General features: G+C 40.1%; 1 protein-coding gene across 7 annotated transcripts; it reads right to left on the reverse strand.

Moving 5' to 3' along the window:
• Positions 1–1,091: 1,091 nt before the first annotated feature.
• Positions 1,092–25,688, reverse strand: HNRNPM (heterogeneous nuclear ribonucleoprotein M). Of its 7 annotated transcripts, none has more exons than XM_010724745.2 (17): positions 22,397–22,528; positions 14,932–14,984; positions 14,091–14,098; positions 13,911–14,004; positions 13,312–13,401; positions 11,522–11,716; positions 10,413–10,566; positions 9,510–9,559; positions 9,062–9,122; positions 6,730–6,831; positions 6,105–6,149; positions 5,655–5,729; positions 5,077–5,175; positions 3,510–3,563; positions 2,782–2,852; positions 2,465–2,516; positions 1,092–1,523 (listed from the first exon to the last, which is right to left on the reverse strand). In XM_010724745.2, the coding sequence occupies exons 2-17, from the start codon at positions 14,953–14,955 to the stop codon at positions 1,360–1,362; spliced, it is 1,338 nt and encodes a 445-aa protein (XP_010723047.1). In that variant the 5' UTR covers positions 14,956–14,984; positions 22,397–22,528; the 3' UTR covers positions 1,092–1,359. The 7 variants fall into 7 exon arrangements, with proteins under 7 accessions (XP_010723047.1, XP_010723046.1, XP_010723043.1 ...); XM_010724744.2 differs by having other exon boundaries at positions 2,782–2,864; XM_010724741.2 differs by adding an exon at positions 25,664–25,688 and having other exon boundaries at positions 1,286–1,523; positions 2,782–3,563; positions 22,397–22,566.
• Between the last annotated feature and the right edge of the window lie 6 nt (positions 25,689–25,694).

Genomic DNA, 25,694 nt, shown 5'->3' on the forward strand with positions numbered 1-25,694 from the left:
GACCCTCGCGTGGCGCAAGGCAGTGACGTCACCGTCGCGGTGTACTGACATCACTTCCGCGCGGGGAGCGCGAGACGCTTCCAGGGGCGGAAGTGCGGCCGTTCCGCTGTGCGGGACGGGTTTGCTGCTCGTCAGTGTAAGCGGTGCAGCCAATGGAACCAACGTAACCAGTGCAACCCGCCGCGGACGGAGAGCCGGAGCTGCTGGAAAGGGCGGGAACTGCTTATGATTGAGAAAGCAAATCGCAAATAGCTCAGTAGTTGTAGCGTTGTCCTGAAGGCATTCCTGCAGCGCGTTACCTCGAAACCTCGGGGAAGATCGCCCCGCGGGGCTGGAGCGATTCGCCCCTCCCGCACTGCCCAGTCTCTCACTCAAGGACTTTTTCCCACTTCTGGCCGCTCTGCTTCTTGCATTGCGATTCAGGAATAGCACAAAGCAGAGCAGGGCGCTTCCAGCACAAGACGACTTCGATAGGCTTAACAGCAACCATACGATGACACTCCAACTTGGTTTCTAATCTTTCCTGATAGGATTACAGCTAAGCAGTATCTTAAGAGCAACACAAAAAGTAGTGGTCCTCACTCTTTTACTTTCTCAGTATCTTTGCCTCTGAGCCAACAAAGTACAGAACGAAGCCCAGAGTAACTGATGTCCTGTTACTGTGCTACCTCCTCCCTCTGATCGCAGTGTGTGCAGCCCCTGCTGAAGCCCACACTAGGAAAAAATAAGCACGTGGTTTTTAAATCCACTTTCAGTTCAGGCCTCAGAACGGCACTGACACAACCAAAGGTGCAGGATGCTTTATTTCGTAAAATCAGCATTGCCACTGAAGAGAAATCAGCCCCAGAACTCCTGCAAAGAGCGGTCGTCCAGGTCTGAAAGGGGAATCCAAAGTCTCCCCTATGCCCACGACATTAAGTACTAACATGGATGGGCAAGTGCATCAATTTCAAGTCTGTCACAAACTGACAACCAAAAGGAACATTCTTGCTTGACACTTCACAGGAGAAAACAAATTCTAGTTTTACTGAGCTCAGTTTACAGATAGTTTTGCAAGCGTAGGATATGCTGCCAGTAACGGATGCAATGACTGAAATCTTTAACTTGCATTTATTATCAAAGTCATACTGTTTACATCTGTAATGTCAACAAGATGCCACGACTACAAAAAAAGATTGTGCACATTGCAGTTTCAATGCAAAAACAGTAAAATGGAAATCCATTTGTTAAAAAAGTAATTAAAATTACTCCAGAAAGCAACTGAATCATTTTAACACCTTTACATCCATTCAAATTAAAATGGTTAACAAGAAAAATACAAATTCAAAAATCTGGTATCAGTGTTAAAAAAGCAACTACTTAAGCATTTCTATCAATTCGCACATCTATCTCCCTCCCACGGAGCTGAATCCCATTCATCATGCGGCAGGCTCTCTCAGCTACTTCTGGGGACTCAAATCTAACCACACCACATCCTTTCGATTTCCCATTCTCCATCTTGATATCAGCATACAGCACGTGACCTTCAAAAGAAAAGAAAGGTTCTCATTTAATCTAGTACATACAATTATCAATTCACAGTCCTGTGCCTCAAACCTCAGAAAGCACACCTCCACAAACCACCATTACTTTGAAACTTAAAAAAAAAAAAAAGACCATCCTGTAGCTTTAAAGGAGCGTTCTCAGTTTAAAGTATGAATTAATTCAAACTTGTTCTGTCAATTCTCCCTCAAGCATGATGCATTAGAAGATGAATGGAGCAAAGCTAGTGAGCCCTGCCCAACTTGCAAACACACTAATTCATATCATAACTGATGAGGGCTGGCACTTGGCAAGCAGTAAATACTAGGGAACAAGGTGAGGGGATAGTAGCTACTGCCAAGAGAAATTCCCAGAAGCAGAACAGCCTACATCCAAAAACATTTAGCAATCCTTTCAGCTACTTGACTTGTTTCTCTTTTATTACTACTATTATTAATTTCTGAACGTCCTTTTAAGGACAGTTTCCCCAAACAAACTAACTATCTTCACTCGAATAGTGAAAACTCGAAAACATCTGTATCAATACTTTTCATTAGTCATTAGCTTTTTGCTATAGAAATGAACCTCATAATTCATCCTGGATTTCCACACCCATTTCTTTCTCTAACCACAGAGAGGCTATCCACATGGTAAGCCCAGCGCATGAGGTGGAGAGGAGCCTAAATTGAGTAGCAAGCTGAGAAAGAGCGTGCACTGACTGGGTTATCAACTGGCCAGTAAAAACATTTCTTCTGAACACTGTAGAACTCTTCTGGGCAAGGCAGGATAGTAAACATTCCCAAAACACCTGTCAACGCTGAGATTTAGTACTTCCAAGTCTGAGTGAAATTTTAGTTAAGGTATTGGTGTCTATGACAGAAAAGTAGTTCCTGTCTCACACAGCTATCAGTAAAGATTACCAGTGATATAAATTATAACTTACCACACTCATTAAATTTATCTTTCAGCATTTTCCATGTAAAATCAAAGGGCAGCTGTGAAAAAGAGAAGAACAATTACTGAAGATCTGTTAAATGACCTGTGAGTACTGCAAGCTTTTCAAAAGCTTTCCATCCCAGGGCAGCCACACTTCAACATATTTATTTACAGATGCAGAAAGCTGTTCTCCTGCTAGGGAAATATCTCCCAGTCACAATAGTCTACCTAATTCCACCTCTGGCAGCATCCAATATTAAATACGGTAACGGAAGTTAACAGAACACAGACGAGATCAACACAGATAGGAAGAAGGCTACTCACATTTCTCACAAATATCTGACAAGCTTTTCTGGCCACCCCAGCTGCAGGTCCTCCAGTTCCTCCAAGGGAGCCTGCAAAATTGCCTGCAAAGTTTCCACGTTCCATTTCCATTGTTCTTTCAAAATTGCTTCCCATTGCAAGTCCCATGCGATCTATGCCTGCTCCCATGCCCTGCCCCATAGCAGGACCCATTCTTTCCATATTAGTGGCTCCAATGCGCTCCAAGCCCATTCTCTCCATGCTAGCAGCACCCATACGATCTATTCCTATTCTTTCCATAGGAGTGGCACCTATGCGATCCAAGCCAGCAGGCATTCTCTCTATGACCTGACCCATTCCAGTTCCCATTCCAGCAGGGACCATACGCTCCATACCTATACCCATTCGATCCATGCCAGAGCCCATACGTTCTACACCTGATCCCATTCTATCCATAGTGGTACCAACACGATCAATGGCAGCACCCATTCTCTCAATACCAAAGCCTATTCCAGAACCCATTCTTTCTATGCCAGAACCCATTCTCTCAATAGCTGGTCCCATCCTCTCAATGTTAGGAGCAATGTGATCTATGCCCAGAGGGGCCATTCGGTCAATTCCAGAACCGATTCGATCCACATTGGAACTCATGCGATCCAAAACAAGACCCATCCTGTCTATTTCTGACCCTACTCTCTCCATCCCATGACCCATCCCAGAAGGTATTCTTTCTATTCCCGAGCCCATACGATCAATGCCAGGAGCCATCCTCTCAATCCCAGGAATGCTGGCATTTCCACCACCTGGAACAAAACATACCAGTTATCAATAGTCATACACAGACTAACAAACTGAAGCAAAAAATGACTTCATGATGTGTGTGTTGCTGTAGAATATGAAGTAGTTATTTTAGACAGGAAGAGTAACTGTCAGTGATGATTCAGGTTACTGTGACTGCAACACATTTTAGGAGACCAGTAATCCTGTTAGACTATGTGCTACAGCTGGGCAGAGAGAGAATTTATCCCTAATGAATACTCTTAATTTGTACACACTATATAGAGTGAAAACCAACACACACAGAAGGAGAAAAGTTTTAGGGCATATGCATATTTGGGAGATCAGCTGGCAAAAGCCAGTATTTAAATTTTAGCTGGCAGCTATCCTGTACAATGCACTGGGGGGGGAGAAAAAAAAAGCAAACTCCACAGAAGAATCCTGCAGTATGGCTTCATAAAGCACACTCAGCCTTTTAGTGCGGAGAGAGTATGAAAAAGCTGTCTTATGCCATAAGACAGAAGCAAGAATACATTATCTAGATTTGCTTCATAAAATTCCTTGGTTGAGTTGTCCTGACTAACCTACAGAGTCTTTTAGTTCCAGCAGTAAAAGGTTTGGTCTCCTCTCCCTTAGGAGTTCCTATTGTACGAACCATCTTATCTATTGAGTTTAACACTACAGCACTTCAGAAACAAAACTAAAACAAATAAACAAACAAAGCAAAGAAACAAGAAAATCCTGAGTTTGATTTGAGGAGAAAGAGCCTTGAAGAAGCTGTCTACTCAAATGCTCTAAATATATTTAGTGAAGAGAAATGAGACATCTAATTCTGGCTTCTGTATTTTTGTTTCAGTAGTATCTTAAATAAGAAAGAACGGGTTTGACTTGTGTGACATTTATTACTTGTTCAAGAAATATATATTTAAGTTTTTTGGGAAGTGACAGCAGTAATCATACAGTATTTCTTTCAGCTGAAAGACAGAAGTGTTCTTCATTTAGCTTTAAAGACTGAGAAAAGCACTAACCCCATGCTGTTAGACAGAGACAAGTCCTGGTTATTCAAGTGCTATCATTTAGTCATTAAGCTTTTTTTTAAATCACCAATAAAAAGATCGCCCTTCTTAACATTAAAGATATAATTTTATACAGAGATGTCTCAGTTCTATCAGCAATGCTGCACTACATTTCACTGTGTGATTTCTAAAATTTCTGCTAAAGAAATGTTACACCACATTTTTCTTATCTTAGGTCTCACATCAGTCAGAACTCTGTCACACGCATATAACGCATATAAGGAAATTTAACAAAAGAAGTCACTAAGTAGCATGTAAGACCATTAAAAGTTCTCTGTTCCATTTGAAATCCCATTACAGAACTCACAGATTACTACTGTCACATATATGTCTGATAAAAAATGAAGTATTAGAGCAGCTACTTACAAAATATGGTCTTTTTTGTTATAGAAAAAGAAGTATTTTCAAGCACAGTTCAAGTATTTCCAGGAGAAAGCACATGTACTTAGCTTCATATACTGACCTATTCCTCTCTCCAAGGTCTCTCCAAAACTACGAGACATTCCCATTTCATTTCTTCCAAATTCTCTCTCAAATCCTCCACCCATGGCACGATCCATCTCTGTAAAGATCAAGTTTGATTATTTTCTATGGGGCACCTGAGTAACTTCTGATTGAACATTTTAATGCAGGCATAGTTTTTTTAAAAGGTTAACAGCAAGGCAAACCTCTACTGTGTCCTCCTCATTATTTCATCTTGTCTTTCCAAGACCAGAACACAACAGACAGAAACAACATAAATCCATTTAAACGCAGACAAGGGCAGATGCTTCACTCTAGAGGAGACTTTCTGGTTAATACAGACAGAACATAGTTCATCTTGTTCAAGGAAACCTCAGCAGTTTTTTTTTTTGTAGTTTAGAGGCAACAAGGGCCTTGCAGACACTGCATCACATGTAAATCTTAAGTTTTTCCAATAAAAGCTGGGAAGAGGAAAATAACTAGTCTCCATTACTACAGTTTCAGAAAACACAAGGACTTCTGTCAAACTCAGGAGTGTGGTAAGTAATAATGGTGAGTAATAAATAACCCAGTGCCTACCACTCATTCTGCCCATGTTCATTCCAGCTGGAAAGCGACCAATATTCTCCATGCCACCAAAAGGACCTTCCATTCCTAAAAGAAAGTATTTTCCATGCATTCTTTATCAACACATTTCAACTTAACACTACATCTCCCCAAAATAAGCTTTTCAAACATCCTTTTCACAGGCATCAAAACAACTCTATGCGACAGATTCACAAAATTCAGTCAGAATTTGGTCACTCCTCATTTCCTAAGCCAACATCAGGCTTAATGTCCAAACCAAGCTCACGTTTTCTCTGAGGTTTCATCCCTTCTTCATATGCCTACAGCAGTTGCTTTTAATACCCAAAAATGAACAAGTCTTTACTAAATGGGTGACTAGTTCACAGGGAACACAAATGCCTGATAGTTACATATGGCTTTCAAAAAACCCAAGCTATGTATATTTCAAAAAATACAGCTTACCTCCCATTTTATTCATTCCAAAGCCCATGCCTTCCATTCCCATTCCTCAAAATAAAAGAGAAAGCTTTATATAGCAGATGTAATTCTACAAACCTTCAGCCATTAGATTGGCTGTAGAAATACAGATCACACAGCACATCCACTTTTTCAACTGAAGTTTACGTGTGATAGCTCTGAGTAGATTGAAACATTCCTTCTCAACAAATAAAAGCAATAAGTGGAAAAAAACCCCATAGGCATTTATAATCTGAAAGCTGAATGTGTGCTACTTTTTAGGTGGCTCTTTAAAACTTTTTCTGTTTAAACATACCCTAAACAGAGATTTGCAAGCCCACTAACAAGTATTAAGAATAACAGATGGTTTAAAAAGTTTAATGTATATTTGCAGTGTCTGCTGCTCATGCTCAAGAGTCAGAAAATGAGAGCTGTGCCTTGACCACAATTAAAAAATAAAAATGGAGCTGTTAAGTTTCCATTATCAAGCTCATTACTTAGCTCAATAAAATTTCATGTGGCTTTAACACTCCTAATACACTTCAACTCTTTTTGTAGGCAAAACAAAGCTATCTACCCTCTACACAGCTTAAAGCTCTCATGAAACAAAGCATAGGAGTAATCTTCTTACCTCCAGGTCCCATGTTGCCCATTCCCATGCCTTTGTTTAAATGATTTGCATCAATAGGTTGACCTCCAGGTCCTAATCCCATGCCAATACCACCAAGACCATCTGAAGAAAATATTCAGATATCAAAAAAGCCTTGTTTCCATAATTTGACAAAACAGCAAGTTTTATTCTTAAGTAATTTACTTCCATTCTCCAAAAAAAAAAAAAAATCTTGCTGTGTTCCCACTTTGGGGTACATAGTTAATGCATGAAAGTGTAAATCCAGAGTAGATGTGTCTCAAAGCAGACCGAAAACTAACCTCAAATATTCTTTCTCATCATCCAGTTTTATCTCACTAATGAGAAAAGTTGTTTTTCTGTTTGACTGGTTTTAAGCTGACTCCTGAAAAATAACTGGCTAGAACACTGCTTATTTTGTGCAACTCCTCAATCTGAGAATAGAGTGGGCAATTTAGTATACGCAACTTCTAACCTTTTCACAATAACTCCTTTGATTAACAAATGGCTTATTTCTGTCTTTGCCAAGGTTCTGCCCTTGCAGGTAAGAATTTAAATGACCACAAGGTTCCACCTATCATTATGACAGCCACCTATACAATTCAGAGCACACAGCCAGCCTCTTCCCTACAGAAATGAAGAACATAATTCCCAGACACAATATTTAAATCCTCCTGTACCCAAGTGAATTATGGATTCCCCAGCCCAAAAATAAAATAAAATTATAAAAACCAAACCATCTCATTTTCCTCACTGTTAATCAGGAAGGAAAAGTTCTTCGATTGCATTTGACCCAAGTAACAGCTTAATGGTATTCTTTGCCTATGAGAATATGACTTCCTTGTTTAGATCTCAACATGATGATCTTAGGAAGTGTTAAATTTTGCTTTCAAGCACCACGAGATGCCCCCCTCCCACAACCTCCCCTTCCAAATTAAAGGCCAAGAAATATGTTCCCATAATTACTTGTTCCACTTAATACAAACGTAATTAAACTAGAAACCAACGACTTTCTCTTGATTAGGTACGTTACAGAAAGTCAAGGCAGCAAAAAAAAAAAAAAAAAAAAAAAAAGGAAAGAGAGGAACAACCAAAACAACTGTGGATGGTAGTGCTACTGAACAAGGCTCTGGCAGATACGCAGATAACTGAACTAAGGGATGGATCAATGAATGCTAAAACTGTGCCAGATAACAGCACACAACAGAGTTTGTTTCCAGGACTAAGAAAACTTCATGTGACTGAATTAACAGAACTACTTTACATTTTAGAACAGTCAGCCAAATTTTACATTTTTCATTGTATTTAAACAAATTAAGTTTCAGCTGTAAAATAGTGAGGTTCTTCCTCCCCTCTGCACTTCTCCCTTTCAAACCAGTCTCCTGTTCAACACTTTCATTCTATTATCACAGAACAGTTGAGGTTGCAAGGGACCTCTGGAGATCATCCATCCCAAAGGCCCCAGATAATCTAGAGCCAGCTGTCCTGAGCCATTTATCATTATCTTAAAGGATGGAGACTCCCCAGCCTCTCAGGGGGAGGCTTCAGTATTCAGCCACCCTCACAGAAATGTTTCCTTATGTTTAGATGCCCTCACTGGGCACCACTGAAAAGAGCCTGGCTTTATCTTCTTTGCACACTCCCTTCATGTATTGAGAGTGGTATAAAATTCCACTGAGAAACCTGAAGAGGCCTGGAAGATTCTTAGGTCCTCAACTCAGCCCTTTAAATTGAAGGAAAAACGCAAGATATCTAGAACATCCGAGCACACAAAAATGTGCACACTTTTCTATTAATTGATTATGTTTCCTTTAAACCCTGTTTCTAACAGGGCTTTTGAGTTACACTCAAGACACCTGGAAACTCTGAGTACATTAATGGAATACTGTTTTTAGGATAAACTTTAAGCTATGAACTGAAGGAAGTATCCAAAAAGAGACAAGGCTGATGAACTCTTGTTTACTATTTTATCCTTTGATATTACTAAAATCATTTGAATTCCAGCTTTCAGAAGTCTGAACCATTTTCACTAGGGCTGCGTTTAAACAGCTGGGTAGTAGGGGAAGTTATAGTTATCTGTTCTTTATATTCTATTTATTAATCTCTTCCTGCCCACATATAGCAGGCCACAGAAGCAGAACCTCTTAAGCATAAGATTCAAACACCTACAGACTCAGTAATATGCATAACGCAGGAACATAAAGGAAATCTCTCTAAATGTAATCCTGAGGGCAAAATGCTTTCAAGTTAAGTCTCATCTTGCATGTGTTTAAGTTGCTGTGAAGCAAATTAAAAAGCGTAACAGAACATATTCAGTCATGGAGGAGAAACTTACGAGGAAGTTGTTGGGGTCGTTCTGGAGGAAAGAAGTCTCCTTTGGGAAAGGCTCGTTCATCCTAAAAGTAATTCAATACATTAAGCTGGTTCATGACCCTGGCCTGCTTTCTTGCTAGAATTATTTCTTGCCCTCATCCAATTATAGAAACTTAAAGCAATCCTTATTGTATTTACGATCATCTTCTAGAAAAATAATTAGGTATAACCTTCCCCAGTTACGTGACTTGGTATCACGAGGCATTAGGTCAAGTCCTTCCAACAGAACATGCATTTCTTCCAGTACTTCACCTCATAAACTACAATTGAGATGCAAAGCATAGGGCTATGTTTGTCATAACATGCTGTTTAGTTCTGTCACACCAATTTGGAAGTCACACATCACCCGAAAAGAAAAGACACAAGCACCGTGTCAGTTCAAAAAGCAGTAGGAATTTGAATATACTTACCATTTTTACATGCATTGGTCTGTCAAACAGCAGCTGCCCATTAAACATTGCTTTTGTTTCATTAAGGATTATCTTGCAAGCATTAAAACCACAAAGAAAAAAATTGGAAAAAAAACTGAAATGCTATCTGATGCAGAGTCCAAAAGAAACTGCAGAACAAAAGAACTCCATGTAGCTTAGTTATTATTCAGCCTATGAAAAATCCTTCCTCTTTTTCCAAAACTAAAAACCTCCCAAAACTTACTAATGAAATTAAAATGTGAGTTAAAAAGCAGTCCTGTGATTAAGAATAAAGTCATTAAGACACCCCTTAAAATGTGTCTCAAAACCTGTGTCGGTGTTAGAACATTACACTGGAAGCTTTAGCTATTTCACACAGGAGAAAACATGCAGACGCTCCCATGACTTTCAAATCAACAACTACACAAATGTCACAGTCACAGGATTCACTAACATTAATATTTTAAGCTTCGGCTTACCCTGACAAGGCTTAACTTCTTATATTCTCTCTGTCTCGTGTGTGTGTGTGTGTGTGTGTGTGTGTGTGTGTGTGTCTGGACTGCTATGTAGCAAGTCACAGCTTGGACAGTGTAAGGATACGGATGACAAAAGAACAAACCAAGTCAAGCCTGTTTTACTATCAGGGCTAGAAATTCATACGTCCACCGTTGTTAATGATTCTGAGCAAGTCCGAGAAGTTCTTTCAAGATGTATTTTTTGCTTTTTTTTCCCAGTTTTCCTTACATTTTCCACCCACTGTAATGGCTTCACTGACTGCAATAAAGATTCTTAACTACAATACCATAAGTTAAATTTTATCCTGCTTTGCTCATTCACAAAACTTTACAAAGGACAGGGCAGCAAACCTACTTACTATTCATCATTAATACTATTTAAGGATACATATTGCCTGAACAGCCTCTATGGCTTGTTCAAAAGTGACAGTGCCAATTCCACGACTTTTGCCATCTTTATCTTCTAATATGTCTGCTCGAACCACAGCACCAGCCATGCTGAACACTTCTTTCAGTTTCTTCCAACCAACCTTGTAATCCAACTGGAAGACAAGTGATATTAAAAGCATGAGAAAGTTTTCCAACAAAAGAATACCTTTAGTGTTCTCACTTTCCTTTCTCAGTATCTGCAATCACAAGAATAAGCAGTGTTCAGAGGGATGGGTTGAAATGTAAATAACAGGATGCCAGAGAATGCTCCAGAACCTCATGCATTACAACACCCTAACATACAGGAAGCAGCAACCTTACTTTACTCAGAGAATCGCTGAATAATCTGGCTTGGAAAGGGACTTCCAGAAGTCACTACTCTTACCTCACTGCTGAAAACAGCTCTAACTAGTTCAGATCGCTCAGGGCCATGTCCAGCTCAGCTGTGAGCACTATGAAGCACATACAGCTGACAATCTCTCTAAGACAAGCCCTCCAGTATTTCATCAATTGCAAGGTAAAAAAAATCCCAGTATATAAATAAAAGCACCCATCTTCCAACTCACGTACCCTAAAAAGAGCTTGGTTCTGTTTTCTGTGTCCCTTGATCAGAGACCTGGAGGCAGCAATCAGGTATTCCTTTAGCTTTCTTCCTTTAAAGCTGAACAAACCCAGATCCTTCAGACTTTCCACGAGTTCACATTCTCTAGCCTTCATCTAGCTCAATGTCTCTCCACTGCCTCTCCTTCAAATAAGCTGCATTTTCCTCTGCTGATCGTGGTTAGTTTGAGTATTTGAAAACACTGCATACTCTAAAGAATTAGGGAAGTACAATGAGGAAAAATGTTTTTACACTACAGCCATGACAGCTTTCCCAGGAAAGATTTCATTTTTTGTTCATAGGAAGCACTGAAAGCTCATTGTCCACTCAGCAGATGTTCCAAGTAAGATCAGTCACAAAATAAGTTACTACTCATTTTTACTGGGACAGAGAAACTCTACAGCTTTTCCTTTAATTTACTAGATTGAACCCAGGTTTTCTCTTCACAGACCATATAAAACACTTACATTTGCAACAAAGACAGTGCTTCCAAGTCTCCCTGCCTGTAAAGCATGAATGATCTCATTGGGTATGTTGGGATTGTTGAGTATACTAGGTGGGATATTGATCATTCCAGGGCCACCAGGGCCTGGGCCAATACCCATTCCACCAGCTGCCATGACCTTCTGCATTGCTCTCCTGGCGTGCTCGCCATCAGGATCCTGCAAAACACAGAAACAACAAATTAAGTTTGCCACGATTCCAATAAATGCGTGGGGATTTAGTAGCATGGCCACAAGTCAAAAGAGACTTTCTTTTCTATGGGTCTATCTGGTCCCTGTAGATGTACAGTCAATCACATTGCTATATTTTTACTATCATCTTATTTTTTAAAACCAAGGTATGAGGCCCCTTCAAGTTAGCAAGTTACTCACGCATTTCCCTCCATTCTGAAGGTATGCATTTATTATTTAACACCCACAACAAACCTCAGCCACATTTGTTCTGAAGACAGAATGACAATTCAAAGGTTTAGGAAGAGAAACGGCTATTAACTTTTGGTATTTTGAAAACAATACAACAACTCATTAATCTTGCAATTACACTTCACAAGACAAGATATACTGTGTAAAATCTCAAGAAGATTCCTTTGGGCAGCTCTTATACCTCAACCCCGAGTTTCCAAATTGAAAAAATACTTGGGGTGTATCACCATATTACTGTGAGATCTCACATTTTAGGATATTCTTAAAACGTGAATCACAGGACGAAGACTTCTAGCAAGGAAATGAAATCATTGTAACTTCATACTGAAAGTGAGAACCTTCATGATACATGGTAAATTGATGTTGCTTAAATTAGAAATGTCAAATTGTATTCAGTGAGCAAGTGGAAAAAAAAAATTCATTCCATTAGTCAGAAACAGAGGTGTTAAAAATAAAAGTTATTTAAATTAAAAAATATCTTTATCTGAATTTTAAGAAACAATAGCACATTTGTGAAAACAGGAGGAATTATACCTTTCATGATTAATCCAGCAACATCTACTTCAATCAGTCATTCACTTGAAGGCTTTCATGCTTTCCAGCAATGAAACAGCCAATACAGAGATGTACATGCTGGGCAGTTGGCAAAACTTACGCTAACATTTGTCTACAATAATTTAACTCCTTTCACACAGTCAGAATCCTTGGCTTGGAGAAGTGGTGCTGAACCCCTTATAACTGAAGCATGCTTCTTCACCCATTTCAGCTATCATTTCTGTTCTGTTTGTGCCATTTAAGCAGAAATATTCAAGTATGGCAATCACTTTCTGAAGACTTGGTCGAATCACAACTCCTTCTTTCCAAGGTCTGATACCAACCAGGCAATGTGACTTTCAGTTCTGTATATAACAGAAAAACTAATCGCACACAGCCCCATTTCAATACCTTTTTCTCCCAAGAGCCTCTCTGAAAAGTCAGTGCATGGTAAGTTTCAGGTAGAACCACTTTTCTAATGATCCATTTCTACTCTCACTTCCCTGAAAGGGCAGCAAGAGGTCACCAGCAGCAAATGATGGCTTGCAGCAAAACTCAAACCACTGCTCCTCAGAATGCATAAAATCATGTAAAATAAGCTAGATTCTGAGAAGTGCTGCCACTTGCACACCTCATTCTTTTCCTCAAGTGCTTCTAAGAGTACATATTGCTAAGAGTGGACTTTCTGCACACATTTCCCATCTTACACTCATTCAGGTGTTTTTTTCCCCAACCATTCGGGGTGGTACAGGCACAGCAGAACATGAAGCCTGCTTAGCCAAGAACAACTTGCTTACCCTACGGCCAAGAGTCACTGTTAACACTGAAGAAGTCTCTCTTGATTTTTGTTTAATTGGGCCTTTGATGTAGCTACAGGTTCTAAGCTGCTGGAACAGAAGTTTAAACTTGTCAATAAATAAGGATTAACTCATGGTACAGTTGAGCGTGTCACAGGGGTTGACGACAGCAAAGCCACTAGAATGGAAACAAATCTTCAAAGTATTTCAGAAACCAGCTTATTTTATGGAACTGTTTGCAGAACACATTTATCACGATGCAGAATTAAACGGAAAGCAGTCAGTCAAGAACAAACAATACTCATGCAAGTTGCTTTTTCAAGTCATATACAACTATACCTGCAGTTACAGCTTGCTTTGCCCAAGTTCTGCCTTACTATCAGAAGCAACTATTTTTTAAATCAAGTCTAGTCTAGGCAATCACATTCAAACTGCAGTTCAACAACACATGCTAGGGGTAAAGAAAATTCAATATCTATTTCAAGAGTCACGCTTTTGATCAAAAATCATCAGCTGCAAATGCGTAAGCCATACTGCTGGACTGCAGAGCACCCCTCTGCCTTTTTCCACGGCGCTGAAAGAACAGATGTGAGTCTTACTTCTTTCACTTTCAACGGTCTTCCACCAAGACTATGCTTGTTCAAAACCTCTGCAGCCTTTTTCATGCTTTCTTCCATCTTGAATTCAACAACACTGTGAAGATACAAGACTTCTAAGAACACTTCTTGTATCTTAAAGAGTTACCTCATTTCTTGCTAAAAATTCATAAGTGAACTTACGCGCATCCCTGATGAAATCATTTCACAGACGAATAACAAGAAGAGGAGGGAAGAAAAAATAAAGTAAGTAAAAGCACAAACACAAATAACATTTTTAAAAAAGTCAATTCACATTAGTTAACTCTAATAGAAAAAAAATGAATGTAATGTTACCCAATAAAACCTTCATTACTTGAATTCCATAAGATATAATTGCTTATGCATTAAAAGGGTTAAGCTGTAGTTTCTGAAGTTGTAACAAGCAGAACTAAGTCCATGTTCTCCAAGACAAATACCACACGCTTCATATCAACTGTTCTTCTCTGTCATACAGCAAAATCCTGGCCATATTCTCTCACCCTAAATCCATACCCTTCAGGACAGTTAAGTGAGCTCCTACTGTTTCTTCCTGCAAGATATTTTCACTGGACTGAAGGACTTAAGTCGATTTCTAAACTTAAATGCATATTGCCTTCATAAGTACTTATGTTTACTCTCACAGGAAGTATATTTTACAGAACCTGCTTCTACACACTGCCCTTACAAATTCAGCAAACCACTACAGTGACATTTTCCAAAACACAAGTATTACTTTAATATTCCATACCACTATACATACTGCTAGGGTCCATGGGCAATGCAAACAGCCAACACCAACTGAACACAGTGGAAGACCACCCTAACACTGTTTCCAAGTTCCCATCCCACCACCTCCCCATCCCCACAGCTTTTAAGCAATCCTGTGCTATAGCCACTAAGCATACACACTCTCTGCCTCCCTGACTTCCTTTCATTCCACGCCACTATACAATTACATTTGTCATGTAGAAAATCCACAGAAGAAATTCTCACAAACACTTACCCTTGACTTTCCTTCAGCGTCCATTAAGAGCTCCACGTATGTTACCTCACCAACTACAAATCAGATTCCAGACGACACATATACCAAGGGAGAAAAGCCAAGAAAACAATGGGAATTTAGAACAATCAACCGTGTATGGAGCCTCTGCCTTATAAGAAAGCCCAGAAACACTCCATGTTCTCTAAACCACAAAACTGGACAATTACAGGTATGCAGTAAAATCTTAAGAATTAAGTATGTTCTTGCTTCTCCTCCACTTGAAAAGCTGGCTATTTCCACAATATCTATTTACTCGATCTTTAGTGCTCACTGATGACACTTCAGGCAATCCAAATCTATGAGGAAGTCTGCAAAATGATTTTCCTCCTCTTTGGATGGTGTGCAGTCTCATCTCCCCAGCCCAGAACTTGAACAATCATTAACTTTTCTCAGGACTTTTCTCCAGTAAATATGCAAAGAAGGGATCAGACTGACCCAACAGACCAAAAGATCATTCACTACTTACTTCATTTCAGCAATTTAGCCTGTTAAGTCACTGTAAAATTTCAGTCCATATTTTAGGCTGGATAATAAGTAATCACCTGTCTGCCATATTTGCCTTCAAGACAAAACAGCTTAGAGCAAGATGCAAAACACACCAGAAAACCGTATTTGCACCATTCCTCACAAGATTAGGATTGCTTTTTGTTATGTTGGCCTTTTTCCTTTTGACATTTTTGTTTTGTTTTTGTGACCACAGAACTACATGATGTACCTCCAGGACACAACTACCGCAATGGCTGCTGCCCTTGAAGTGAGTGGCATACAGAGGATTTTCAGAATCACTTTTTTTTAAAATAAGACTTTTTTCTTTGCACATTCTACTTTTTAAATACAAGATAAGAGGACTCCAAGTTGCATTATCTGAAAGGTGGAAAGAAAACAGTATCACAACCAGATGTGAATACTGATAGCATACTCTAAGCAAGGGAATCTTACATTCAAGAGTTTCCTTCCCAGAGAGGGAGAGCACTCAGCTCCACCACCCACAGGAGCAGCCCCTCATCAGACACATACCACCACTGGAATGGACTGTTCCTCAACTTTTTCTAGAAGCTGGAAGAAAAGGAATGCTTGATAAAATTGCATTTTTCTTCTTCCATTTCCAATTTAAAAAACAAATTAATCCACGTCAACATTCCATCCAAAGAGCAGTTAGTTTGACAGACTAAAGCAGTCATTCAATCATATTTTCATGAGGTTCGAGCCTGGTAGAGGCAAACAAACTCCTTCAAAATGGACAGGGCAGATTAGAGTGCTCGCTAATTATCCATAGTATTATTCATTACTGCAGTGACAGCTCTTGAAACAAAGCACAACAAAAATCATCTCCTCTCTGTAATCTGAACAGTACAAGATCACGCCATACCCATGGGATTGCTTCTACAGCCAACCGAGTGAAGGGACTGCACTGTCACAGTCCTCCTGGCACCACCTCTGGTGGGACATGGGCACCGTGCACCCAGTCCAAACATTCAGCATTACAAGACATTCTGAAGCCATTCATCTCAACAGCAGCAGCCAATGGAACTTTTATCAAGAAAGCAATCGTGCTTCAACAGTTTATGCAGTAAGACAACAAATGCCCTGATTGCCTACAACAGAAAAGCACTCAATTCCACAGAGCATAGCAATGACAAGTTACAAGCCTGTGACTCCGTGTTCTCTATAGCACTGCTGAACCCCTGGATCAAGGGCTCTCTGAGTTGCTAATCAAAGCCAGCTACAGCTCCTAACACGCACATCAGCACTTCCAGTTGGCTTGTGTGAGGAAAGATATCCTGCATCTACAAGCAAAGAAATTTCATTCAAACACAAGATCACTTACAGTACTTAAAAGGAGCCTACAATAAAGATGAGGAGACTCTTTATCAGAATGCGTAGTGATAAGACAAGGGGTAACAGCTTTAAACTAGAGGAGGGAAGATTTAGACGAGATGCTAGGAAATGGAAGGAATTCTTTACTGAGTGGTGAGGCCCAGGCTGTGCTCCCATCCCCAGAAGGGCACATGGCCACAATGGATGGGCCCCAGGCAGCCTGAGCTGGAAGGTGTCCCATGGCACAAGAGGTTGAAACTAGATGATCGTGAAGGTTCCTTCCATCTCAATCTATTCTCTCATTCTATGAATGCCAGATCAGTCTCCAGGGGGAGGGAAAATTACAGAAAATACTAGCTCTAAGTTAATGCAAATATAATTAAGGAATATGTACTGCACAGAGTCATGACAGACTTCCTTTTAAAAGCTCTTATCTGAGAGTGTTCAGGAACTCAGCACTTCCTAATACAGATGACTGCAGCAGAAATGGAAACAAGTAGAAAAACTAACTAAAGCAATCTCTACTCTTTTTTATGACCAAGTGCTGCTTCGTACAGTCATCATTTCTCCTTTGGGGAGAGAATATAAAATCTGGGAAGTTTTATTTGCACTGAAAATTCAGACTTTAAAGCAACTTAGTCTGTGAGCATTCACACATCTGAGAAATAATTAGGAGAAAAAACTCAGCTGTAGACATCAGATTTGAGGAATATGAAGTTGCGTAATATGATTCTCTCTGAATGGTCCAAAGATGCAAGTATCAGCAAGTAGAGAAGCACAGAAAATGAGGAAGTGGTAAATGCTTTATGTAGCAGTAATTGCTTTGACTCAAAGTGTCAAAAGTAAATAACAAATAAAGTAGCTTCTCAAGATAGCACCAAAATTAAATAGTTTCATCATCTCCACTACCGTCAAAACAAATGATTCAAAAGCAAGACGACTGTGCTATCAAAAGCCTGATATCTTTAATATTAGACAACTTGTAATCTGTTAATTACCCCTTCATTTATGGTGCTTAAAAGCTCATGACTGGCAACTGCTAGAAAGTTTCATGGTGGGCAGGGAAGAGACAACACTTAACATACATAATATACAAAGCTTTAGCTAAAGGTGAGAAGTACTTTTACCAAAGGGGAAATGGATAATTCTTAGCACAGGGGAGTGGAAGTCTAACTTTTGCATGAGGGACCAAAAGAAAAAAGCCTGAGCAGTTTTGGTTCTACTCCATCACCTTGAAAAGATGGGTAGAGCAATGAAAATAGAGCAACTTGATAGCTGCAATTGATTTGATGACCTGACCTTAGCGGTCATTCCCAGCCTTAATGTGGAAGAAACAGTCAGATCCGCCCTCATATTTCAAAGTCTTAACTGAATTATCTACACTGAAAGCTTTAATGCTAATGAAATTTAAGATATTTGCTTAAAATATTGTTAGCATCAGAGTGGAACTGAAGCCTCCTTTGTGCATCTTACTGGGAAGCTGATTGTGCCACCTCTTGAACAAGGTGGCAGACAGCTCAAGAGCATCAAACACAATTTCTGTTCATAGTAAAACAGCACAATTTCCATTAAATTTAACTATCAAGGCAGAAATGCCAAATTTAGTTTGGTTTAAAAAAAAATACAACAGAACAACATAAGTTTGCACTTTTAAGTCTTATTATAAGGCACCAAATTCCACTGATAATGGCTTTTCAATACATTTAACTGAAGCACTGCTCTCAGAAATCAGGCTTAAACAGTGCTCACAGCTCAGCTCTGACTCATATTTGGTGCATAGCTGGATTTAAAAGATCTAAAGCTTATAAATACAACCTACTGACTGTAAGCTCTGAATGGCAAACATTATGCAAAAGAAAGCAAAGAGAAAAGTTAAAGGCTTGCAATCGCCTCAGCTCTCAGCTTCTAGTTTGTTTTTCCTAAGAACACTCAGGTGCCTTGCTGTGAACATATCATACCCATTAGTACTGGCAAACCGCTCTCTGTGCAGTCACCATGCATGTAAATTCATGACAAAGACTTCAGACAGCATTCTCACACATCTGAAAAGTACCAGCAAGTCTTGAATTGTGAAAGTCCTTTCCAACACTGATGAAAAACACACAAAACTCTGGCTCTACTTGCCTTTTAATCACTCTAACTTACTGCAGTACATTTTCTGCTTTGATCAGGAAGTTAATTAAGCTGAAACATCTGCTATTAACAAAAGTACAACTGTTTTGGCTGGGAGACAGTTGATTTTTCCTTCATAGCATTTAGTATGATGCTGTGTTTTGGCTTCAGATGGAAAACAATGTTGGTAACACATCGATGTTTCAGTCGTTGCTGAGCAGCACTGCACAGAGCTCTGAGTTCTAACCTCCCTGTGGAACACTGTGATGACGGCATGATTCTCATGCAAGGTATTTTACTGGCATTCACTGAAATTCTACTTCCTCGTGCAGAAAGAAGGGCACTGCAGTTGCAGATTCTATATCAAAAATAAACTGACTAGTACAAAGGTGGTTGTGGAACCGGATGTTGAAGAATGATGGAAGCAGTTCAGGAAGGAAAGAGGTTGAGAGGTTTGCAGAAGATCCATTTTTAAGTAAATTGAGATAGAAGAAGAAATCCTTTTGTGACAAGATGCTGTTGAGAACTTGTTAGCACACCAACTGAAAGCAAGAGGAGGGAAAAAGACAGATAAACTAACACATCCTTTTCTCTTTGCCCATCAAAAACTTCAGTCTGAAAGCACACTGTGAATCTTCTCTGGCTCTGAAGACCATGTAGCCCTCCAGGAATAGCTGCCTTGAAGTAGGAACAGCTGTTGCTCTCAAACCAATGAAAGTGCTGTGCAGTACCTGGAGTCAATTACAGTAACAAGAGGGCTTCAGCTGTATCTTAAAGGGGCCACAAAGATTCTAACAACTTCAGGAGATGGAGCAAGAGAAAAGACTGCAGTTCCTCTAGCAATTCCTTTTCTTCACATAAAGTTTAATCTGCAAAAAGCATTGTTTTCTCTCCTCAAATCATACACCTAGATTCTGATAGCAAGAGACACACATGCCTGCAAGACACTACACATCCGGCTTTGTGTTACAACCATTCTAATACAAATAGTCCCTAGGGTGTCCCAAGACCTGACATGTGATGTGAGCACAGCCTTTTCTGCTCCTAGCTTTGCCACAGACCAGAACGTAACTACCTTTATAGTTAACATTCCTCCTTGTACTGTCTGCCATCCTGCTACTCTCGACAAGGTTTTAAATACAAAATTCTGTACTTCCGAAAGGTACCTATAAATGTCTCAAATTCAATTATTTGTTGTAATCATACAGCACTGCACAATGTATACCAGCTGTCATGAAGTATTACCATTTTGTTCCCCAAGACAGAGACATATGATGAGGGATAGATTAAGATCCATATTAAGTATTTGATCACGTTTACTTTTAGATTCCGCTTACATGCTGAAGAACTGCTACCTCATTCTTCTGAAGCCATCTACCAATTGCCAGTAATCAGTGCTGATAGAACATTGTGTCTGTCAGCCAATACAAGGGAGTTGCAAACAAGAACACTTGTTAATTTTGTTAACAACTTTTTAATACTGCATACCTGTAATTGAGTTTCACCAACAAATACACTGAGATGACTGAACTAAGGCGTTACTCTTGAGAGAGATGTCACCTTTAGAAGATTTCAGATGTGCGCATCTGAAAGAACCAGATCATGGAAATATCAGACCTCCAAAGCTCATATCCTAACCCATACTTACTGACACAAAACAGCTGATGGAGGTGAACTCCTCCGTTCAGTCCCCTGCTACACCATTGCTGCTAACAGCTTCAATCTTTAGACTGCCAAGCGATGCAGCAGTCACGAATCCCCTACATTTACCCTTTGTGTACAAATCCATTTCACATGCTCTCAAAGCCTTGAACATTTGGCCTGTAATTCTTACACTCACAAACCAAGAATTCTAACATTTAGATTTTTCCTCAGCTGCATTCCTGGTTCTTGGAACTACTATGCCTTATGTCAAGAAGCACCGATTCAGCGAGTTCAAGCACAGCACAAAAACACCAATTTGGAAGAAGTCAGGAACTAATTAGAATGAATCACAACTACACAGCAATCTAAACTGTAATGTTTTAAGGAGTCCCAAAAACCAAGAACAATGCTTCTCAATATTTAGCGTATCAACCCTGCAGACAGAATGAAGAGGTTTCAACGTTCCCCTAGGAGTATCTGCTGGAATGAGCAGCTGAACAGCAAGGCAGGAAACAATCTCACATCGGACTTTTCCATCCACGTGAACTGGAGAGAAACCACAAAACACTTGGAACGGAATTCAACATAGCACTTAAAGTTAGACATCTACACATACAGATACTCCTATTAACCAATGTATCTTGTGTAGCAAAGTGAAAGCATAGTTTAAAGCAAGGGACCATGCATAATTGGGGCCTGTTAAAGCAGTCTCTTAAGACCATAATCTGCAGATTTCAGGAAACCATTGGTTGCATCTCAAGTGTCAACATCTCACGTCCTCTAACTATGGCAGTTTGTCAGGGCTTATAGTCCTTAAGTTCACTGCACAGACTCAGCAGCTCCATTTTGCCTCGAAAAACAGACATTGGAAAACACTTTTGGAAGTGTTTTTCCTGATTCTTTAGGCCACAACTCATGAACCATCATCCCTTATCTAGTTCAAACAACAGTGAACATTCCTCTCTATCTTGCTAGGCTTATATTATGTATTTTAGAAGTGACCCACAAGAGGAATGGTTGCATTCATAACTCCTAGCATGGTTTGAGATATTTTATTGACAGGGAAGCCAAATATTTTCTGGCCAACCCATTGCATTCCCAAAGCAACTTCAAAATCTGCAGGCTGGGCATCAAGTTAAAGAAATAACACTAAGTGAGCCAAAAATATGCATTTAGACTCATCACCACTTGAGTGAAATCAACTCAGTTTCTTCATCATCTTGAAGAGATGAAGATGCTAAGGCCTGCAAACTAAGAAGGTTCCCGTTCACAGGTGTAAGTTGAAGAGAACCAGGGATGGGGAAAACAGAATAAACTCGATTTTCAAAGTCCTATCCATGTTGAGGTGCATGCCAAAGCATAAACCTGATTTTCCTCCTTTGCAGGTCACCCTTAAATACATTTTTACTGGTATCAACTGGCAATGCAGATCTTTCTCTAAGCCCAAATCACTACAACGCTTGGAGACACACATGTAGGAACACACTTGCTAGATCAGCATTACATAACTAACTTATTACCAAGAGACAATAAAATTCTTCAGGAAGTTTTACTGCATGTCAAGACTAAAACCTAATAAAAGCCTCTTTTTTTTCCCCCACCAATAAGACAAATGCTCTTCGTAATCTCTGATGAAACGCTTTAATAAATATGCCAACATGCCTACAGAAGATCTCCCCATCTGGAAGGCTGCCAGAGAACAATATTGTGCAGCACAAAAAAAAAAGCCTTCAAGGAGACCTTTCCCAAAACTCACGTCATAAGTTCACCCAGAACTTCAACTGTTAAGTTTACAAAGTTCGCAGCAAGTCAGATGACAGACACCACTTGATCAAACTTAGTTGTACTTTACCTTTCTCTTTGACCAGATCTTTCAGAGACTGCCACTTCACATCAAATGGAATATTTGTAATAAAAGCTCTGTATCTTTTGGCAGGATTAGCATATGGCTCAAAGCGATTTCCTCCTCTTTTCACACTCTTTTCTTTCCTTTTCTCATTCTGACTCGGTCGTTCACCTTCACTGCAAACAATGAAAGATAATGAGACATATTAAGTACACTGGCATTCTATTCATTCATACCACTTCACAGAACATAATTTTTCTATATTCAAAACAAAAATCAAAACTTTCAAGATTTCATCTACTTGTGTTACTCGCAGCATGGTCATAAGAGCAGAGATTGGCACTCACACAATCAGTGTTACACACTGTATTCTGACAGTGACATCCCAGCAGTAGACAACTTGTATCACCACAACATGCTACCTTCTCCCACATTTATTTATGTAGCATAACTAAAGCTTCTGACAACTTCAGATGATGAATCTCTTCAATGCCAAGCAGGCAAAACTGCACATCCTTGTGTTGCTCCAGACCAGATATCCACTACTTTTTCCTTAACCTATCATTTTTCAACATCTTTTAGACAAATAACGCGAATATAAGAATATAAATATGGTGGATGCACTGTAAGAATTTCAGCCAAGTGATGCTGCATCGAAGCACTCCCTTCAGCGACAACACTTTTTACTCTCCACCCCCCAAATATAATTTTTGGACAATGCAAATCCAAAGCTGCCACGCCTTTCAACAAACACCTGGAATAGTCTCCGTAACTATTTCAGAACACTAGCTCTAACAAGTCAAAAGTAAGCAAGAAGAAACTATTTTTGAACCAACCTAGCTGCCCATCAGGTCTTAACAGGACATAAGTGCCACTAATCACAGAATGGTTTGGGTTGGAAGAGACCTCAGAGACCACCTCGTTCCAACCTCCTCCCACCAGACCAGATTGCTCACAGCCCCATCCAGGCTGGCCCTGAATGCCCCCAGGGAGGATAACAGCACTACTGAAAAACAGCACTCAGTATGTAAAATGTTAAGTATTCAAAAATAAAATAAAATAAGAAAATGAAATACGTCAGCCTCAGCCTGACACGATTTTTTAACTGAGTCAATTAACTTTCCTGCTCATTGTGTGCTTTCAGAAGATGCAAAAACACAGCTTTAGAACGAATCCAAGAGAACACAAGTCTTACAACATCGACTTATTTGTGTATACAGTGAGCTTTTACAGAACCTATACAGTCCAAGTCATGTCAGAAACTAGTATTTGTGTAAGAAATTTGATTTCTGATGTGAACATACTTCAGCATCAACACTATTCACTCCTCTAGAACCATTTCAAATCACCGAGCAGACACAAGAGCCTGCAGGGTGGGACGTATGCAGATGTCTATGTAGTGTTACATTGGAACAAATTCATCATTTTCACTGTGTGACAACCTGTACTTTTCTATTCACAAGTACACGTTAAAATCAAACACGCAGAAATGTTGTACTTAACAGGCACAGCCATAATTGAGGAAGGATTTGTCCTTAACTATGGCCAGCGTGTTCCAATTGGACAGCAAAGGAGGTTCTGTACAACAAGTAATATGCTGGAAGGAAGGTCTATAGTGAAACACTTTCATTAGTTATCTACAGCATTTTACCAGAAACTGAAGTTTTAGACTTTCCCACTTGGAGCTTTTGAAAAGCTCCTTAAATGATGAAATACTGAAGAACTCCAGAACAGGTCAGGAGAATCCTCAGAACTCCTTAACTTCTGTTTGACTGAAGAAATAACACAAAGTTGAGCACATCTGCTAGAAGCTACACCCAATGCACAGCCATTCCTCAACCTTGGAACTGAGGCACACAGGTAGAATTGCTGTGAAACGTGCTTCAAGCTCACAGTGTGATGCAGAGACATTTTCCAGCTTTGCATTTAAAGCTCTCAGATTAGATTATAAACATATCGAGCTGTCACATATCTCTATAAAGAATTCAAGCAAACAACACTACCTGCCATTAAATGCAAATATAAAGCTAGGAGTTATTCCTGCGAACATTCAGCGTAACAAAATCCATCCAGGTGAAAAGAAACTGCTTCAGCTTCAAGGTTTTTCATTTGCAGGACTTCAGATATACCTCCACAGCATCCCCAACACCCAAAAAGCAATAACACTAAAAGCATGACAGCAAGGTGCAGAGCCACAGAGGTCAATGCAGTTGCCAAACATGAACACAACTGATTATTCAAGACTTCCTGACAGCAGGAAGGAGCGAATTCCCTACTTCACCTAAAAATACATCATGTCTGTATGTGTGATTAAGAGAGAGGCAACTGAAATAAAACTTCTACAGCAGCTTTGCCCATCCCAATAAGGAACTACTCTGAATAACTGTGATCCGTTTACAAAGATAACATAAGGTATACAGAAAAATAACACCCCCAGGGCACAGGCAAAATCCACAGAAAGTAATGCATTTCAGAAACTTTCAGAATACACTTTATTTACTTTGATTTCCCTTGTGTTACAGCACAAACACCTCAGGACTACCAAAGCGTTACCAAAGAGAAACGACTGTAACTGCATCACCCAGGGCTGCAGGCTGTGCAGTGTAAAATGACCCCCAGACAGGAGCACCCTGAAGGATCAAATGCCCAGCGCTCAGGGATAATGAGCTAAAGGGCCTCCCGCAGCTCCAGCTGACTGCCTTACTGCAGCTGCGGGTTGTTTTGGTTTTAAGACACCTCTCACACTGCAGATCCACACAGCACAGCGTGGCACCTAACAGTGCTCAGCAGCTGGAATCATGAGCTGTGCAGAACCTCAGGAAATCCACTTACACACAGCTGACCTCCCAGCCGGGATCGTTCACAGAACATAACAGTGCTGTTTCTAATCTACGTAGTATTTAAGGCCTAGGGACAAAAAATAGCTGGGAAAAAAAAGGAAAGAAATAAAAACCACGACAGCCTGCAGCCCATATTCCTCACATTCACAATTAAGAAAACAAAGCTTCACTCCCTGTGAAACCTCTCAGCGTTCTGTCAGCGTCCCCACACGAAAGCGCTGCGCAGCTGCAGCTTTTCCTGCCTATCATCACCACGCTCACAGACCTCTCACCGTAACCGCCGGATTCTTATCGTTTTTCCTTTCTGACACCTTCCCAATCACCTCCCCCCGTCCGTGGCAGCGCTTCAGGCAGCTCCAGGCCCGAGGCGCGGGAAGGCCGCGTGGGGCGCGTTGGGCCCAGCCGGGTCGGCGGCCCTCAGCAGCACCCTTACCTCTTGGCGGGCGCGTCCCCGGCGCCGCCCG

The sequence above is a fragment of the Meleagris gallopavo genome, chromosome 30 (assembly GCF_000146605.3).
Source record: "Meleagris gallopavo isolate NT-WF06-2002-E0010 breed Aviagen turkey brand Nicholas breeding stock chromosome 30, Turkey_5.1, whole genome shotgun sequence".
In the NCBI taxonomy this organism is placed as follows: Eukaryota; Metazoa; Chordata; class Aves; order Galliformes; family Phasianidae; genus Meleagris; species Meleagris gallopavo.

What these genes read in the sequence shown, in the direction of transcription:
- HNRNPM (XM_010724741.2), bottom strand. Translation starts at nt 14,955, where the DNA reads ATGGACGCTGAAGGAAAGTCAAGG. An exon ending in GACCAATGCATGTAAAAATG is followed by an intron (nt 9,123 to 9,509) that starts GTAAGTATATTC and finishes AATTACTTTTAG; the next exon opens with GATGAACGAGCCTTTCCCAA. An exon ending in GACCTTGGAGAGAGGAATAG is followed by an intron (nt 3,564 to 5,076) that starts GTCAGTATATGA and finishes GTTTTGTTCCAG; the next exon opens with GTGGTGGAAATGCCAGCATT.